Source organism: Heptranchias perlo, chromosome 9, assembly GCF_035084215.1.
Source record: "Heptranchias perlo isolate sHepPer1 chromosome 9, sHepPer1.hap1, whole genome shotgun sequence".
Taxonomy (NCBI): domain Eukaryota; kingdom Metazoa; phylum Chordata; class Chondrichthyes; order Hexanchiformes; family Hexanchidae; genus Heptranchias; species Heptranchias perlo.
In genome coordinates this window covers 86,274,756-86,294,215 of record NC_090333.1, presented here as the reverse complement: position 1 = coordinate 86,294,215, position 19,460 = coordinate 86,274,756, and the positions used below count along the sequence as shown (strand labels likewise).

The following is a 19,460-nucleotide window of genomic DNA, read 5'->3' as shown; positions in this document are numbered from 1 at the left end:
CTCCGCCTCCTCCTCCTCCTCCTCCTCCTCCGCCTCCTCCTCCTCCTCCTCCTCCTACTCCTCCTCCGCCTCCTCCTCCTCCTCCTCCTCCTCCTCAATGTGGGCGGCAGATGTGGATGGGGCCTCCTCAAGCAGCACCCCTCTCTGTTGTGCCATGTTGTGCAGGGCACAACACACGATTATAATGTGTCCCACTCTGTCTGGTGCGTATTGAAGCTCTCCCCCAGAACGATCAAGGCATCTGAAGCACATCTTGAGCAGCCCTATAACATGCTCAATTGTAGACCTGGTGGCGATGTGGCTGTCGTTATATCAACACTGTTGCTCGGTGATGGGGCTCCTCAGAGGTGTCATGAGCCACGTGTGCAGGGGGTATCCCTTGTCCCCGAGGAGCCAGCCCTTGCGGGTGTTGGGTGCGTGGAAGAGGGGCGGGATGTTGGACTCCCGGAGGATGAAGGAATCGTGGCAGCTGCCAGGGAATCTGGCGCACACGTGAAGGAATCTCTTGCGGTGGTCACAGAGGAGATGAGTGTTGATGGAGTGATAGCCCTTCCTGTTGATGAACAGTCCTGGCTCGTGTGGAGGTGCTCGTATTGTTATATGGGTGTAATCGATTACACCCTGCACCCGTGGGAAGCCAGCCACAGCGTGGAATCCCACTGCCCTCTCCGTCTGGCTGAGGTCGTCCATGGGGAAGTTGACGTATTGCGAGGCCCTGCGAAACAAGCCGTCGGTGACCTGCCTTATGCACTTGTGGGCAGACGACTGAGAGACCCTGGCAATGTCCCCGGTGACACCTTGGAATGATCCGGAGGTGAAGAAGTCGAGGGCAGTGGTGATTTTAACAGCGACAGGTAAGGAGATGCTGCTCGGGCCCAGCCGGGAGCAGCTCGGCATGAAGGAGGCTGCAGATTTCTGCGACTATCTGGCGACTGACTCTGATCCTCCGTGTGCACTGCCCCTCAGAGAGGTGTAGGAACCTGAGCCTCGGTCTGTAGACCCTGTGGCGAGGGTAGTGCTTCCTGGGACATCGCTCTCTCTGTTATTGCCCTCCGTGCTCTTGTGCAGGTGCCTGTGGTGCAGCACTGTGTTGTGGAGCTCCACGTGGCGGAGGTGGACGCCATGCCTGGCGAGGCTGGTGATGTTGCTCATCCTCGGATGTAGTGGTGAATGCAGCTATGGAGCCCCCTCCACGGTGTGAGTTTGAGGGGGTCCGAAAAGTAGGTAAATATGTGTAAACAGAAGAGTTTTGGGTGGAAAGTAAGAATTTTGAGTGAAAACACAAAGGTCTCGCAGCCAAAACTTTGTCTGAAGTGACAGAGTGCCCTGCTCCAATAAATGAGGTTCTCCCTATCTGTCAAATAAGAATTAGCATCTCCCACTGGCTGCTGACTGAAACACGTCTGCTCCAACAGGGAGTGTTTCCCACAGCACGGGAAACACACTGAGGATCCTTCAAAATCCGACTCCTGCCAAAATGTCCACTCGATCAAGTATGGACATTATCATCCCGCCGGCTTTAATTACCGGGGGGAGTCCCACATTCGGGAGGTGCACGCGCCCGAACGCATCACTGGGGAACACGGAAGTTGGTGGGTTGCAGCCGGACTCTGAACCCGCTCCACATTTCTACAATTTTCAGAGGCCTCCCGCCCCCAACGCACCCGCTCCACCGACCGAACATCGGCCCCTCAGTGTCTCTCGAACTGTACCCCAGTGAGAGTCAGTGTCTGTGGAACTGTACCCCAGTGAGAGTCAGTGTCTGTGGGACTGTACCCCAGTGAGAGCCAGTGTCTGTGGAACTGTACCCCAGTGAGAGTCAGTGTCTGTGGGACTGTACCCCAGTGAGAGTCAGTGTCTGTGGGACTGTACCCCAGTGAGAGTCAGTGTCTGTGGAACTGTACCCCAGTGAGAGTCAGTGTCTCTCGAACTGTACCCCAGTGAGAGTCAGTGTCTGTGGAACTGTACCCCAGTGAGAGTCAGTGTCTGTGGGACTGTACCCCAGTGAGAGCCAGTGTCTGTGGAACTGTACCCCAGTGAGAGTCAGTGTCTGTGGAACTGTACCCCAGTGAGAGTCAGTGTCTGTGGGACTGTACCCCAGTGAGAGTCAGTGTCTGTGGGACTGTACCCCAGTGAGAGTCAGTGTCTGTGGAACTGTACCCCAGTGAGAGTCAGTGTCTCTCGAACTGTACCCCAGTGAGAGTCAGTGTCTGTGGAACTGTACCCCAGTGAGAGTCAGTGTCTGTGGAAATGTACCCCAGTGAGAGTCAGTGTCTGTGGAACTGTACCCCAGTGAGAGTCAGTGTCTGTGGGACTGTACCCCAGTGAGAGTCAGTGTCTGTGGGACTGTACCCCAGTGAGAGTCAGTGTCTGTGGAACTGTACCCCAGTGAGAGTCAGTGTCTGTGGAACTGTACCCCAGTGAGAGTCAGTGTCTGTGGGACTGTACCCCAGTGAGAGCCAGTGTCTGTGGGACTGTACCCCAGTGAGAGCCAGTGTCTGTGGAACTGTACTCCAGTGAGAGTCAGTGTCTGTGGATCTGTACCCCAGTGAGAGTCAGTGTCTGTGGGACTGTACCCCAATGAGAGCCAGTGTCTGTGGAACTGTCCCCCAGTGAGAGTCAGTGTCTGTGAACTGTACCCCAGTGAGAGTCAGTGTCTGTGGGACTGTACCCCAGTGAGAGTCAGTGTCTGTGGAACTGTACCCCAGTGAGAGCCAGTGTCTGTGGGACTGTACCCCAGTGAGAGTCAGTGTGTGGGGAACTGTACCCCAGTGAGAGTCAGTGTCTGTGAACTGTACCCCAGTGAGAGTCAGTGTGTGTGGAACTGTACCCCAGTGAGAGTCAGTGTCTGTGGAACTGTACCCCAGTGAGAGTCAGTGTCTGTGGAACTGTACCCCAGTGAGAGTCGGTGTCTGTGGAACTGTACCCCAGTGAGAGCCAGTGTCTGTGGGACTGTACCCCAGTGAGAGTCAGTGTCTGTGGAACCCGTACCCCAGTGAGAGTCAGTGTCTGTGGAACTGTACCCCAGCGAGAGTCAGTGTGTGGGGAACTGTACCCCAGTGAGAGTCAGTGTCTGTGGGACTGTATCCCAGTGAGAGTCAGTGTCTGTGGAACTGTACCCCAGTGAGAGCCAGTGTCCGTGGAACTGTACCCCAGTGAGAGTCAGTGTCCGTGGAACTGTACCCCAGTGAGAGTCAGTGTCTCTCGAACTGTACCCCAGCGAGAGTCAGTGTCTGTGGAACTGTACCCCAGTGAGAGTCAGTGTCTGTGGGACTGTATCCCAGTGAGAGTCAGTGTCTGTGGAACTGCACCCCAGTGAGAGTCAGTGTCTGTGGAACTGTACCCCAGTGAGAGTCAGTGTCTGTGGAACTGTACCCCAGTGAGAGTCAGTGTCTGTGGAACTGTACCCCAGTGAGAGCCAGTGTCTGTGGGACTGTACCCCAGTGAGAGCCAGTGTCTGTGGGACTGTACCCCAGTGAGAGTCAGTGTCTGTGGGACTGCACCCCAGTGAGAGTCAGTGTCTGTGAACTGTACCCCAGTGAGAGCCAGTGTCTGTGGAACTGTACCCCAGTGAGAGTCAGTGTCTGTGGAACTGTACCCCAGTGAGAGTCAGTGTCTGTGAACTGTACCCCAGTGAGAGTCAGTGTCTGTGAACTGTACCCCAGTGAGAGTCAGTGTCTGTGGAACTGTATCCCAGTGAGAGTCAGTGTCTCTCGAACTGTACCCCAGTGAGAGTCAGTGTCTCTCGAACTGTACCCCAGTGAGAGCCAGTGTCTGTGGAACTGTACCCCAGTGAGAGTCAGTGTCTGTGGAACTGTACCCCAGTGAGAGTCAGTGTCTGTGGAACTGTACCCCAGTGAGAGTCAGTGTCTGTGGAACTGTACCCCAGTGAGAGTCAGTGTGTGGGGAACTGTACCCCAGTGAGAGTCAGTGTCTGTGAACTGTACCCCAGTGAGAGTCAGTGTGTGTGGAACTGTACCCCAGTGAGAGTCAGTGTCTGTGGAACTGTACCCCAGTGAGAGTCAGTGTCTGTGGAACTGTACCCCAGTGAGAGTCGGTGTCTGTGGAACTGTACCCCAGTGAGTGCCAGTGTCTGTGGGACTGTACCCCAGTGAGAGTCAGTGTCTGTGGAACCCGTACCCCAGTCAGAGTCAGTGTCTGTGGAACTGTACCCCAGCGAGAGTCAGTGTGTGGGGAACTGTACCCCAGTGAGAGTCAGTGTCTGTGGGACTGTATCCCAGTGAGAGTCAGTGTCTGTGGAACTGTACCCCAGTGAGAGCCAGTTTCCGTGGAACTGTACCCCAGTGAGAGTCAGTGTCCGTGGAACTGTACCCCAGTGAGAGTCAGTGTCTCTCGAACTGTACCCCAGCGAGAGTCAGTGTCTGTGGAACTGTACCCCAGTGAGAGTCAGTGTCTGTGGGACTGTATCCCAGTGAGAGTCAGTGTCTGTGGAACTGTACCCCAGTGAGAGTCAGTGTCTGTGGAACTGTACCCCAGTGAGAGTCAGTGTCTGTGGAACTGTACCCCAGTGAGAGCCAGTGTCTGTGGGACTGTACCCCAGTGAGAGCCAGTGTCTGTGGGACTGTACCCCAGTGAGAGTCAGTGTCTGTGAACTGTACCCCAGTGAGAGTCAGTGTCTGTGGAACTGTACCCCAGTGAGAGTCAGTGTCTGTGGAACTGTACCCCAGTGAGAGTCAGTGTCTGTGGAACTGTACCCCAGTGAGAGTCAGTGTCTGTGGGACTGCACCCCAGTGAGAGTCAGTGTCTGTGAACTGTACCCCAGTGAGAGCCAGTGTCTGTGGAACTGTACCCCAGTGAGAGTCAGTTTCTGTGGAACTGTACCCCAGTGAGAGTCAGTGTCTGTGAACTGTACCCCAGTGAGAGTCAGTGTCTGTGAACTGTACCCCAGTGAGAGTCAGTGTCTGTGGAACTGTATCCCAGTGAGAGTCAGTGTCTGTGGAACTGTACCCCAGTGAGAGTCAGTGTCTCTCGAACTGTACCCCAGTGAGAGTCAGTGTCTGTGGAACTGTACCCCAGTGAGAGTCAGTGTCTGTGGAACTGTACCCCAGTGAGAGTCAGTGTCTGTGGAACTGTACCCCAGTGAGAGTCAGTGTCTGTCGAACTGTATCCCATTGAGTATCAATATCTGTTCAACTGTCAACAAGAAGGCCTGGCTCGAGGTGTCAGAGGAGGTCACCAGCAGCAGCAACGCCTCCCACACCTGGATCCAGTGCAGGAAGCGTTTCAATGACCTAACCAGGTCAGTCAAAGTGAGTAACTTACTGATTCTCCTACACTCCGTCTTCCACATCACCGCCCCCACCCCCCAACTCATTCTGCACTGCCCACACTACTCTATCACATCACTCGTCACACCCACTCAAAGCTCATCCTCAACTTACCTGCACTTCCTCACCACTTCCTCACCTCCCCATTACTCACCCCACCACTACCACTCAACCCAATCCTCATCCAATGTCATGGCTCTGTCTCATACTCACCCTCTGATGCATCTCTTTCACGGTCAGCCGCACCCAAACCAATGCATTCATCGGTTGGCCACGTCACCATCACTCACTCTCGTGTCTGTACTTTCTCCCCTTATAGGAGAAGAGAGCCCAGAATGCACGGGAGAGGGCGAGGACCGGAGGGGGGGCCGCAACAGATCATCGTCCTCACAGACACGGAGCAGGAGGCTCTGGAGCTGAGCCTCACCCTCGAGTGCCTGTCCGTCGGGGACACCGAGACTGGCACCCGACAAACGTCTGGTGACAGAACTTTAACATTCAGCACACACAATATGAATTGATGTTAACATGCCTTGCCATCTTCAGAACCTCAACATCTGTCATCATGCTTAATATTGCCTTCTGTTATCTTACAGGGCATTCAGCGACCGCTGTGATGGTGGAGGGCGAATCCTCAGAGGACCTGTCAGTTTCTGAGGGGGCATCGTCACATCTGAGCGAGCCATCCACCAGCGCAGATACTCACACCTCAGTGGGTCCCAATCCTCACTTAGTTGGAGTCACTCCTGGTGAGTCACCACACACGTGAGCACGAGCAGACACTGGTGGCTGGGGCAGCTGTGGAGAGTCCGTGTCGGTGGGACCACTCCTCTCCAGGCTCTGCTCAGCTGGACACAGATTCTGAACCCTGGGGGCCATCCTTTAAAAGGAGAATGATCGAGGGGCAGCAGCACATTTGTGAGGTGCTGGAACAGGTGCCATGCGCACTCTCCACAATAGCACAGAGGATGGAGGAGTCCAACTTCTGCATGAGTGGAATGGTGGCACAGGAAAGGAAGGGAATCTCTGAGATAGTGTCACAGGGACATGAGGGAATCTCTGAGATACTGTCACAGGGACGTGAGGGAATCTCTGAGATAGTGTCACAGGGACGTGAGGGAATCTCTGAGATAGTGTCACAGGGACGTGAGGGAATCTCTGAGATACTGTCACAGGGACGTGAGGGAATCTCTGAGATAGTGTCACAGAGACAGGAGGGAATCTCTGAGATAGTGTCACAGGGACGTGAGGGAATCTCTGAGATACTGTCACAGGGACATGAGGGAATCTCTGAGATACTGTCACAGGGACGTGAGGGAATCTCTGAGATAGTGTCACAGGGACGTGAGGGAATCTCTGAGATACTGTCACAGGGACGTGAGGGAATCTCTGAGATACTGTCACAGGGACGTGAGGGAATCTCTGAGATAGTGTCACAGGGACGTGAGGGAATCTCTGAGATAGTGTCGCAGGGACGTGAGGGAATCTCTGAGATACTGTCACAGGGACGTGAGGGAATCTCTGAGATACTGTCACAGGGACGTGAGGGAATCTCTGAGATAGTGTCACAGAGACGTGAGGGAATCTCTGAGATAGTGTCACAGGGACGTGAGGGAATCTCTGAGATACTGTCACAGGGACGTGAGGGAATCTCTGAGATAGTGTCACAGGGACGTGAGGGAATCTCTGAGATACTGTCACAGGGACGTGAGGGAATCTCTGAGATACTGTCACAGGGACGTGAGGGAATCTCTGAGATAGTGTCACAGGGACGTGAGGGAATCTCTGAGATACTGTCACAGGGACGTGAGGGAATCTCTTAGATAGTGTCACAGGGACGTGAGGGAATCTCTGAGATACTGTCACAGGGACGTGAGGGAATCTCTGAGATAGTGTCACAGGGACGTGAGGGAATCTCTGAGATAGTGTCACAGGGACGTGAGGGAATCTCTGAGATAGTGTCACAGGGACGTGAGGGAATCTCTGAGATAGTGTCGCAGGGACGTGAGGGAATCTCTGAGATACTGTCACAGGGACGTGAGGGAATCTCTGAGATACTGTCACAGGGACGTGAGGGAATCTCTGAGATAGTGTCACAGAGACGTGAGGGAATCTCTGAGATAGTGTCACAGGGACGTGAGGGAATCTCTGAGATACTGTCACAGGGACGTGAGGGAATCTCTGAGATAGTGTCACAGGGACGTGAGGGAATCTCTGAGATACTGTCACAGGGACGTGAGGGAATCTCTGAGATACTGTCACAGGGACGTGAGGGAATCTCTGAGATAGTGTCACAGGGACGTGAGGGAATCTCTGAGATACTGTCACAGGGACGTGAGGGAATCTCTGAGATACTGTCACAGGGACGTGAGGGAATCTCTGAGATACTGTCACAGGGACGTGAGGGAATCTCTGAGATACTGTCACAGGGACGTGAGGGAATCTCTGAGATAGTGTCACAGGGACATGAGGGAATCTCTGAGATAGTGTCACAGGGACGTGAGGGAATCTCTGAGATAGTGTCACAGGGACGTGAGGGAATCTCTGAGATAGTGTCACAGGGACGTGAGGGAATCTCTGAGATACTGTCACAGGGACGTGAGGGAATCTCTGAGATAGTGTCACAGGGACGTGAGGGAATCTCTGAGATAGTGTCACAGGGACGTGAGGGAATCTCTGAGATAGTGTCACAGGGACGTGAGGGAATCTCCGAGATAGTGTCACAGGGACGTGAGGGAATCTCCGAGATAGTGTCACAGGGACGTGAGGGAATCTCTGAGATAGTGTCACAGGGACGTGAGGGAATCTCTGAGATAGTGTCACAGGGACGTGAGGGAATCTCTGAGATAGTGTCGCGGGTAAGTGCAGGAATGTCTGCGATGGAGGGAAGGCTCGCCTCACAAATGAGTCCATTCAGGCCCTGACAACGGCCGTTCAGACTCAGGGTGAACAACATTCTGCCGCCTTAAACAGGCTGACAGATACACTAGCACTGGCTTTACAAGGCTTCACACATGTCCTGCAAACTGTTCTCCAGCAGGGTGGTAGGAGTGATGTGGGCCTGGCCCAGGAGAGGGATGATGGTGAAAGGGGCCATGGAAGTGGGGACACCACTCAAAGTGCTCCCACATCTCACCCGTTGCCCCCCTCTCAACCAGTACCCACAATGCTGCCTCTTCTCCAGGTGGTCGAGTCTGCCCCTGCACAGGTGCAGGTGGAGCAGTCTTTGGAGGGACCCTCACGGGCACCGAAACCCAGAGGGCGTAGGCCCAAAGCATCTAATCGGTCAGGGCATGAACAAGAGCAGCCTGCCACTACCTCTGCTGCAGCCACAGGGGATGCACCACGTAGGAGTAGTCGGAAGAGAAAGGTGAAGGTTTTGTGATCACGAAGGGGATGCACAAGGTGTTTGACGGTTGGTCATGTTTTTTATTTATATTTGCTTTTTTGTGAAACTCACATGAAATATTATTATTGTCACCACTACTGCCACGTCTTGGCCATTCTTGACTGGCTTCTGTAATAAGGCCCTTTCATGAGGTTCACCATGAACGCCCACACTTGATGCCACCCATTGGGTCACTCTACAGTGGGTGTGTGTGTAGTTGCAGGTCTGTTTTGTGCAGGGAGGGGGGAAGGGGCTGGTGTGGGCGCTGCTCTGTCCAGGTGGTGAGGACTGGACTCTTCACACTGTCTGATGTTAGGAGAACCGTTCACATATCAGTGACTCCCTGGCCTCACGAGCAGCCAGGTGAGCCGCTGCTCTGCCCATGGGTTGCTCCTCCTCCTCCTCCTCTTCCTCCTCCTCCTCCTCCTCCTCCTCCGCCTCCTCCTCCTCAATGTGGATGGCAGATGTGGATGGGGCCTCCTCAAGCAGCACCCCTCTCTGTTGTGCCATGTTGTGCAGGGCACAACACACGACTATAATGTGTCCCACTCTGTCTGGTGCGTATTGAAGCTCTCCCCCAGAATGATCAAGGCACCTGAAGCACATCTTGAGCAGCCCTATAACATGCTCAATTGTAGACCTGGTGGCGATGTGGCTGTCGTTATATCAACACTGTTGCTCGGTGATGGGGTTCCTCAGAGGTGTCATGAGCCACGTGTGCAGGGGGTATCCCTTGTCCCCGAGGAGCCAGCCCTTGCGGGTGTTGGGTGCGTGGAAGAGGGGCGGGATGTTGGACTCCCGGAGGATGAAGGAATCGTGGCAGCTGCCAGGGAATCTGGCGCACACGTGAAGGAATCTCTTGCGGTGGTCACAGAGGAGATGAGTGTTGATGGAGTGATAGCCCTTCCTGTTGATGAACAGTCCTGGCTCGTGTGGAGGTGCTCGGATTGTTATATGGGTGTAATCGATTACACCCTGCACCCGTGGGAAGCCAGCCACAGCGTGGAATCCCACTGCCCTCTCCGTCTGGCTGAGGTCGTCCATGGGGAAGTTGATGTAGTGCGAGACCCTGCGAAACAAGCCGTTGGTGACCTGCCTTATGCACTTGTGGGCAGACGACTGAGAGACCCTGGCAATGTCCCCGGTGACACCTTGGAATGATCCGGAGGTGAAGAAGTCGAGGGCAGTGGTGATTTTGTCAGCGACAGGTAAGGAGATGCTGCTCGGGCCCAGCCGGGAGCAGCTCGGCATGAAGGAGGCTGCAGATATCTGCGACTATCTGGTGACTGACTCTGATCCTCCGTATGCACTGCCCCTCAGAGAGGTCTAGGAAGCTGAGCCTCGGTCTGTAGACCCTGTGGTGAGGGTAGTGCCTCCTGTGATGTCGCTCTCTCTGTCGTTGCCCTCCGTGCTCTTGTGCAGGTGCCTGTGGTGCAGCACTGTGTTGTGGAGCTCCACGTGGCGGAGGTGGACACCGTGCCTGGCGAGGCTGGTGATGTTGCTCATCCTCGGATGTAGTGGTGAATGCAGCTATGACGCCCCCTCCACGGTGTGAGTTTGAGGGGGTCCGAAAAGTAGGTAAATATGTGTAAACAGAAGAGTTTTGGGTGGAAAGTAAGAATTTTGAGTGAAAACACAAAGGTCTCGCAGCCAAAACTTTGTCTGAAGTGACAGAGTGCCCTGCTCCAATAAATGAGGTTCTCCCTATCTGTCAAATAAGAATTTGCATCTCCCACTGGCTGCTGACTGAAACACGTCTGCTCCAACAGGGAGTGTTTCCCACAGCACGGGAAACACACTGAGGATCCTTCAAAATCCGACTCCTGCCAAAATGTCCACTCGATCAAGTATGGACATTATCATCCCGCCGGCTTTAATTACCGGGGGGAGTCCCACATTCGGGAGGTGCACGCGCCCGAACGCATCACTGGGGAACACGGAAGTTGGTGGGTTGCAGCCGGACTCTGAACCCGATCCACATTTCTACAATTTTCAGAGGCCTCCCGCCCCCAACGCACCCGCTCCACCGACCGAACATCGGCCCCTCAGTGTCTCTCGAACTGTACCCCAGTGAGAGTCAGTGTCTGTGGAACTGTACCCCAGTGAGAGTCAGTGTCTGTGGGACTGTACCCCAGTGAGAGTCAGTGTCTGTGGAACTGTACCCCAGTGAGAGTCAGTGTCTGTGGAACTGTACCCCAGTGAGAGTCAGTGTCTGTGGAACCCGTACCCCAGTGAGAGTCAGTGTCTGTGGGACTGTACCCCAGTGAGAGTCAGTGTCTGTGGGACTGTACCCCAGTGAGAGTCAGTGTCTGTGGAACTGTACCCCAGTGAGAGTCAGTGTCTGTGGAACCCGTACCCCAGTGAGAGTCAGTGTCTGTGGAACTGTACCCCAGTGAGAGTCAGTGTCTGTGGAACTGTACCCCAGTGAGAGTCAGTGTCTGTGGAACTGTACCCCAGTGAGAGTCAGTGTCTGTGGGACTGTACCTCAGTGAGAGTCAGTGTCTGTGAACTGTACCCCAGTGAGAGCCAGTGTCTGTGGGACTGTACCTCAGTGAGAGTCAGTGTCTGTGGGACTGTACCTCAGTGAGAGTCAGTGTCTGTGGAACTGTACCCCAGTGAGAGTCAGTGTCTGTGGAACTGTACCCCAGTGAGAGTCAGTGTCTGTGGGACTGTACCCCAGTGAGAATCAGTGTCTGTGGGACTGTACCCCAGTGAGAGTCAGTGTCTGTGGGACTGTACCCCAGTGAGAGTCAGTGTCTGTGGAACTGTACCCCAGTGAGAGTCAGTGTCTGTGAACTGTACCCCAGTGAGAGTCAGTGTCTGTGGGACTGTACCCCAGTGAGAGTCAGTGTCTGTGGAACTGTACCCCAGTGAGAGTCAGTGTGTGGGGAACTGTACCCCAGTGAGAATCAGTGTCTGTGGGACTGTACCCCAGTGAGAGTCAGTGTCTGTGGAACTGTACCCCAGTGAGAGTCAGTGTCTGTGGAACTGTACCCCAGTGAGAATCAGTGTCTGTGGGACTGCACCCCAGTGAGAGTCAGTGTGTGTGGGACTGTACCCCAGTGAGAGTCAGTGTCTGTGGGACTGTACCCCAGTGAGAGTCAGTGTCTGTGGGACTGTACCCCAGTGAGAGTCAGTGTCTGTGGGACTGTACCCCAGTGAGAGCCAGTGTCTGTGAACTGTACCCCAGTGAGAGTCAGTGTCTGTGGAACTGTATCCCAGTGAGAGTCAGTGTCTGTGGAACTGTATCCCAGTGAGAGTCAGTGTCTGTGGAACTGTATCCCAGTGAGAGTCAGTGTCTCTCGAACTGTACCCCAGTGAGAGTCAGTGTCTGTGAACTGTACCCCAGTGAGAGTCAGTGTCTGTGGGACTGTACCCCAGTGAGAGTCAGTGTCTGTGAACTGTACCCCAGTGAGAGTCAGTGTCTGTGGGACTGTACCCCAGTGAGAGTCAGTGTCTCTCGAACTGTACCCCAGTGAGAGTCAGTGTCTGTGAACTGTACCCCAGTGAGAGTCAGTGTCTGTGGGACTGTACCCCAGTGAGAGTCAGTGTCTGTGAACTGTACCCCAGTGAGAGTCAGTGTCTGTGGAACTGTATCCCAGTGAGAGTCAGTGTCTGTGGAACTGTATCCCAGTGAGAGTCAGTGTCTGTGGAACTGTATCCCAGTGAGAGTCAGTGTCTGTGAACTGTACCCCAGTGAGAGTCAGTGTCTGTGGGACTGTACCCCAGTGAGAGTCAGTGTCTGTGAACTGTACCCCAGTGAGAGTCAGTGTCTGTGGGACTGTACCCCAGTGAGAGTCAGTGTCTCTCGAACTGTACTCCAGTGAGAGTCAGTGTCTGTGGGACTGTACCCCAGTGAGAGTCAGTGTCTCTCGAACTGTACCCCAGTGAGAGTCAGTGTCTGTGGAACTGTACCCCAGTGAGAGTCAGTGTCTGTGGAACTGTACCCCATTGAGAGTCAGTGTCTGTGAACTGTACCCCAGTGAGAGCCAGTGTCTGTGGGACTGTACCCCAGTGAGAGCCAGTGTCTGTGGGACTGTACCCCAGTGAGAGTCAGTGTCTGTGGAACTGTATCCCAGTGAGAGTCAGTGTCTGTGGAACTGTACCCCAGTGAGAGTCGGTGTCTGTGGAACTGTACCCCAGTGAGAGTCAGTGTCTGTGGAACTGTACCCCAGTGAGAGTCAGTGTCTGTGGAACTGTACCCCAGTGAGAGTCAGTGTCTGTGGAACTGTATCCCAGTGAGAGTCAGTGACTGTGGAACTGTACCTCAGTGAGAGTCAGTGTCTGTGGAACTGTATCCCAGTGAGAGTCAGTGTCTGTGGAACTGGACCCCAGTGAGAGTCAGTGTCTGTGGAACTGTACCCCAGTGAGAGTCAGTGTCTGTGGAACTGTACCCCAGTGAGAGTCAGTGTCTGTGGAACTGTACCCCAGTGAGAGTCAGTGTCTGTGGAACTGTACCCCAGTGAGAGTCAGTGTCTGTGGAATCCGTACCCCAGTGAGAGTCAGTGTCTGTGGAACTGTACCCCAGTGAGAGTCAGTGTCTGTGGAACTGTACCCCAGTGAGAGTCAGTGTCTGTGGAACCCGTACCCCAGTGAGAGTCAGTGTCTGTGGAACTGTATCCCAGTGAGAGTCAGTGTCTGTGGAACTGTATCCCAGTGAGAGTCAGTGTCTGTGGAACCCGTACCCCAGTGAGAGTCAGTGACTGTGGAACTGTACCCCAGTGAGAGTCAGTGTCTGTGGAACTGTACCCCAGTGAGAGTCATTGTCTGTGGAACTGTATCCCAGTGAGAGTCAGTGACTGTGGAACTGTACCCCAGTGAGAGTCAGTGTCTGTGGAACTGTATCCCAGTGAGAGTCAGTGTCTGTGGAACTGTACCCCAGTGAGAGTCAGTGTCTGTGGAACTGTACCTCAGTGAGAGTCAGTGTCTGTGGAACTGTATCCCAGTGAGAGTCAGTGTCTGTGGAACTGTATCCCAGTGAGAGTCAGTGTCTGTGGAACTGTATCCCAGTGAGAGTCAGTGACTGTGGAACTGTACCTCAGTGAGAGTCAGTGTCTGTGGAACTGTCCCCCAGTGAGAGTCAGTGTCTGTGGAACTTTATCCCAGTGAGAGTCAGTGTCTGTGGAACTGTATCCCAGTGAGAGTCAGTGTCTGTGGAACTGTACCCCAGTGAGAGTCAGTGTCTGTGGAACTGTACCCCAGTGAGAGTCAGTGTCTGTGGAACTGTACCCCAGTGAGAGTCAGTGTCTGTGGAACTGTACCCCAGTGAGAGTCAGTGTCTGTGGAACTGTACCCCAGTGAGAGTCAGTGTCTGTGGAACTGTACCCCATTGAGAGTCAGTGTCTGTGGAACTGTACCCCAGTGAGAGTCAGTGTCTGTGGAACTGTACCCCAGTGCCGGGGACCCGTGTATTAACTCACAGGTGGATACGGTTCCTGTTGCGGGGGAGCTCCTGCTCTGCTCTTTGAGGGCGACCAGATTGACTGTGTAATCCTCACCGGGCCTCAGGCCCGACTGGTTAAAGGAGGTCACGGTGCTCGGGAGCTGCACTATCATCCCACCTTCATTACTCTGAAACACAGAGAGCAATCACTTTGAAGAGAGTCAGAGAGAGGGAGAGGGGAAAGGAGAGAGGGAATAGAAGGAGAGAGAGAGAGAGAGAAGAGCGGAAAAAGGGGGAATGAGAGAGGGAATGGGGAAAGACAGTGGTGGTGGGAGAGAGGGAATTTGGGAAGAGAGAGGGGAGGTGGAGATAGAGGGAGAGAGCAAGTGGAGAATGAGTAGCGGGGATGAGAGGGGAGAGGGAGAGAGAGTGGAGGGATAGAGAGAGGGAAGAGGGGTAAGTGAGGTGGGAGGGAAAGAGAGAGAGTGGAGGGGGAAAGAGAGGAGAGGGAAGTGGAGAGAAAGAGGAGAGATGGAGAGATTGAGGGAAGGGGAGAGAGAGAGGGGGTGAGGTGAGAGAGGACGGGAGATGGAGGGAGAGAGAGAGTCAGGAGTGCGAGAGAGCGGAGGGAAAGACAGGGGCGGGAGGGAGGGAGAGGGGAGTGGGGAAAGAGAAATAGGTGAGGGGGGAGAGAGATGGGACGGAGAGAGATAAGAACATCAGAGATAGGAGCAGGAGTAGGCCATCCGGCCCCTCGAGACTCCTCCGCCATTCAATCAGATCATGGCTGATCTTCGACCTCAACTCCATTTTCCTGCCCGATCCCCATATCCATTGATTCCCCTCGAGTCCAAAAATCGATCTATCTCAGCCTTGAATATATTCAACGACTGAGCATCCACAGCCCTCTGGGGTGGAGAATTCCAAAGATTCACAACCCTCTGAGTGAAGAAATTCCTCCTCATCTCAGTCTGAAATGTTCCACCCCTTATCCTCAGACTATGTCCCCTAGTTCTAGACTCTCCAGCTAGGGGAAACAATCTCTCAGCATCTACCCTGTCAAGCCCCCTCAGAATCTAATATGTTTCAATGTGATCACCTCTCATTCTTCTAAACTCCAGAGAGTATAGGCCCATTCTACTCAATCTCTTCTCATAGGACAACCCTCTCATCCCAGGAATTAATCTAGTGAACCTTCATTGCACCCCCTCTAAGGCAAGTCTATCCTTCCTTAGATAAGGAGACCAAAACTGTACACAGTACTCCAGGTGAGGTCTCACCAAAGCCCTGTACAATTGCAGCAAGACTTCCTTACTCTTGTACTCCATCCCACTTGCAATAAAGGCCAACATTCCATTTGCCTTCCTAATTGCTTGCTGTACCTGCATGTTAACTTTTTGTTTCTTGGACGAGGACACCCAAATCTCTCTGAACACCAACATTTAACAGTTTCTCACCATTTTAAAATATTCTGTTTTTCTATTCTTCCTACCTCACATTTCCCCACATTAAACTCCATCTGCCACCTCCTTGCCCACTCACTTAACCTGTCTATATCTCTTTCCAGACTCTTTGCGGGTGAATTTGAACCCCAGAACAGGTGGGTTGGGGGCGGGTGGGAGTCGAAAATAGTTGTTTTTTGGGTCGCGACCGCAACCCGGCTTCACTTCGGGGTTTAACGTCGGCACAGAAAAGTACCGGCTTCTCACTGGGAATGCAAAATCCGAACATTTTGTGACCCAAAAAACAACTATTTTCAACTCCCCCCTGCCCCCAACCCACCCGTTCTTGGGGTTTAAAATCACCTCCTTTGTGTCCTCCTCACAGCTTACTTTCCCACCTAGCTTTGTATCGTCAGCAAACTTGGATACATTACACTCGGTCCCTTCATCTAAGTCATTAATATAGATTGTAAATAGCTGAGGCCCAAGCACTGATCCTTGTGACACCCCACTAGTTACAGCCTGCCAACCTGAGAATGACCCGTTTATCCCTACTCTCTGTTTTCTGTCCTTTAACCAATCCTCTATCCATGCTAATATATTACCCCCAATCCCATGAGCCCTTATCTTGTGTAACAACCTTTTATGTGGCACCTTATCGAATGCCTTTTGAAAATCCAAATATACTACATCCACTGGTTCCCCTTTATCTACCCTGCTAGTTACATCCTCAAAAAACTCTAATAAATTCGTCAAACACGATTTCCCTTTCATAAAACCATGTTGACTCTGCCTGATCATATTATGATTTTCTAAGTGCTCTGTTACCACTTCCTTAATAATGGATTCCAGCATTTTCCCGACGACTGATGTCAGGCTAACTGGCCTGTAGTTCCCTGTTTTCTCTCTCCCTCCTTTCTTGAATAACGGGTTTACATTTTCTACCTTCCAATCCACTGGGACCATTCTAGAATCTAGGGAATTCTGGAAGATCACAACCAATGCATCCACTATCTCTGCAACCACCTCTTTTCGAACCCTGGGATGTAGGCCATCAGGTCCAGGGGATTTGTCGGCTTTTAGTCCCATTAATTTTTCCAATACATTTTCTTTACTAATATTAATTCCTTTAAGTTCCTCACTCTCATTAGACCCTTGGTTCCCCACTATTTCTGGTATTTTTTTGTGTCTTCTACTGTGAAGACAGATATAAAATATTTGTTTGACGTCTCTGCCATTTCCTTATTCCCCATTATAATTTCTCCTGTCTCAGCCTCTAAAGAGACCAAAGTTTACTTTTGCTACTCTCTTCCTTTTATATACTTGTGGAAGCTCTTACAATCCGTTTTGTATTTCTTGTTAGTTTATTTTCATATTCTATTTTCTCCCTTTTTACCAATTTTTTGGTCGTCCTTTGCTGGTTTCAAAAACTCGACCAATCCTCAGGCTTACTACTCTTTCTGGCAACATTGTAAGCCTCTTCTTTTAATCTAATACTATCCTTAACTTCTTTCGTTAGCCTTGGTTGGATCACTTTTCCCGTGGAGTTTTTAGTTCTCAATGGAATGTATATTCATTGAGAATTATGAAATATTTCTTTAAATGTTCACCATCGCTTATCTACTGTCATATCTTCTAATTTAATTTCCCAATCTACCTTAGCCAACTCGCCCCCCATACCTATGTAATTGGCTTTATTTAAGTTTAAGACTCCAGTTTCGGACTTAAGTACTTCACTCTCAAACTCAATGTGAAATTCTATCATATTATGATCACTCTTCCCCAGAGGATCCTTGACTGTGAGATTACTAATTAACCCTGTGTCATTACACAACACAAGATCTAAAATAGCCTGTTCCCTGGTTGATTCCATGATGTATTGTTCTGGAAACTGTCTCAAATTCATTCCATGAACTCGTCTTCCAAACTACGTTTGCCAATTTGATTTGCCCAGTCTATATGGAGATTTAAGTCTCCCACGATTAATGCATTCCCTTTGTTACATGCTCCTATTATTTCTTGATTTATACTCTGTCCAATGGTATAGCTACTATTAGGGGGCCTATAAACTCCTCCCACCAGTGTTTTCTGCCCCTTGTTATTTCTAATTTCCACCCAGACTGATTCTACTTCCTGATCTTCCGAGCCAGGCGTGGTGCCGGAGGATTGGAGGACTGCTAACGTTGTACCATTGTTTAAAAAGGGAGCGAGGGATAGACCGAGTAATTACAGGCCAGTCAATCTAACCTCGGTGATGGGCAAATTATTGGAATCAATTCTGAGGGACAGGAATTAGAAAGGCACGGAGTAATCAAGGACAGTCAGCATGGATTTGTTCAGGGGAGGTCGTGTCTGACTAACTTGATTGAATTTTTTGAGGAGGTAACAAGAAGGGTCGATGAGGGTAGTGCATTTGATGTAGTCGACATGGATTTTAGCAAGGCTTTTGACTTGGTCCCACATGGCAAACTGGTCAAAAAAGTAAAGGCCCATGGGATCCAAGGGAGAGTGGCTTGTTGGATCCAAATTGGCTCAGTGGCAGGAAGCAAAGGGTAATAGTCGACGGGTATTTTTGTAACTGGAAGGCTGTTTCCAATGGGGTTCCGCAGGACTCAGTACGAGGTCCCTTGCTTTTTGTGATATATATTAGTTATTTGGACTTAAATGTACGGGCATGATTAAGAAGTTTGCAAATGATATAAAAATTGTCCGTGTGGTTGATAGTGAGGAGGAAAGCTGGAGACTGCAGGAAGATATCAATGGACTGGTCAGGTGGGCAGAAAAGTGGCAAATGGAATTCAATCCAGAGAAGTGTGAGGTAATGGATTTGGGGAGGGCAAACAAGGCAAGGGAGTACACAATAAATGGGAGGATACTGAGAGGTGTGGAGGAAGTGAGGGACCTTGGAGAGCATGTCCACAGATCCCTGAAGGTAGCAGGGCAGGTGGATAAGGTGGTTATACTTGGGATACTTTCCTTTATTATCCGAGGCATAGAATATAAGAGCAGGGAGGTTATGCTAGAACTGTATAAAACACTGGTTAGACCACAGCTTGAGTACTGTGTACAGTTCTGGTCACCACATTACAGGAAAGATGTGATTGCACTAGAGAGGGTACAGAGGAGATTTACGAGGATGTTGCCAGGACTGGAGAATTTTAGCTATGAGGAAAGATTGGATAGGCTGGGGTCGTTCTCTTTGGAACAGAGGAGGCTGAGGGGAGATTTAATTGAGGTGTATAAAATTATGAGGGGCCCAGATAGAGTGGATAGGGAGGACCTATTTCCCTTAGCAGAGGGGTCAGTGACCAGGGGGCATAGATTTAAAGTAATTGGTAGAAGGATTAGAGGGGAGCTGAGGAGAAATGTTTTCACCCAGAGGGTGGTGGGGGTCTGGAACTCACTGCCTGAGAGGGTGGGAGAGGCAGAAACCCTCAACTCATTTAAAAAGTACCTGGATGAGCACCTGAAGAGCCGGGACCTACAGGGCTACGGAGCAAGTGCGGGAAAGTGGGATTAGGCTGGGTGGCTCATTATCGGCCGGTGCGGACACGATGGGCTGAATGGCCTCCCTCTGTGCCGTAAATTTTCTATGATTCTATGACCTTAGTCACTAATGTCTTGTTACCTTTGTTAAACTCTGTCCCTTCCTGACACACTCTGCTTGTTTTTACCCAAATCATTACTCTGCTCTGTTGCCTTGACTTTTCTCTTTAGATTTTGAAATTTCCCCTCCCCCCCACCCCCTTTTCAGTTTAAAGCCCTATCTACAGTCCTAGTTATTCGATTCCCCTGGACACTGGTCCCAGCCCGGTTTACGTGGAGCCCGTCCCAGTGGAACAGCTCCCTCTTTCCCCAGTACTGATGCCAGTGCCCCATGAATTAAAACCCCTGTCTCCCACACCACTCTGAGCCACACATTTAACTCTCTGATCTCTTTGACCCTGTGCCAATTTGCT

At 51.7% G+C, this 19,460-nt stretch overlaps 1 protein-coding gene across 1 annotated transcript in view; it reads right to left on the bottom strand.

Annotated features, from left to right (window-relative positions):
• Positions 1-19,460, bottom strand: part of tnr (tenascin R (restrictin, janusin)) — a 349,786-nt gene that overhangs the window by 233,307 nt on the left and 97,019 nt on the right. The window contains exon 5 of the mRNA XM_067989625.1: positions 14,097-14,247. Within this exon, the coding sequence (XP_067845726.1) occupies positions 14,097-14,247 (151 nt within the window). The remainder of the gene's footprint in view (positions 1-14,096; positions 14,248-19,460) is intronic.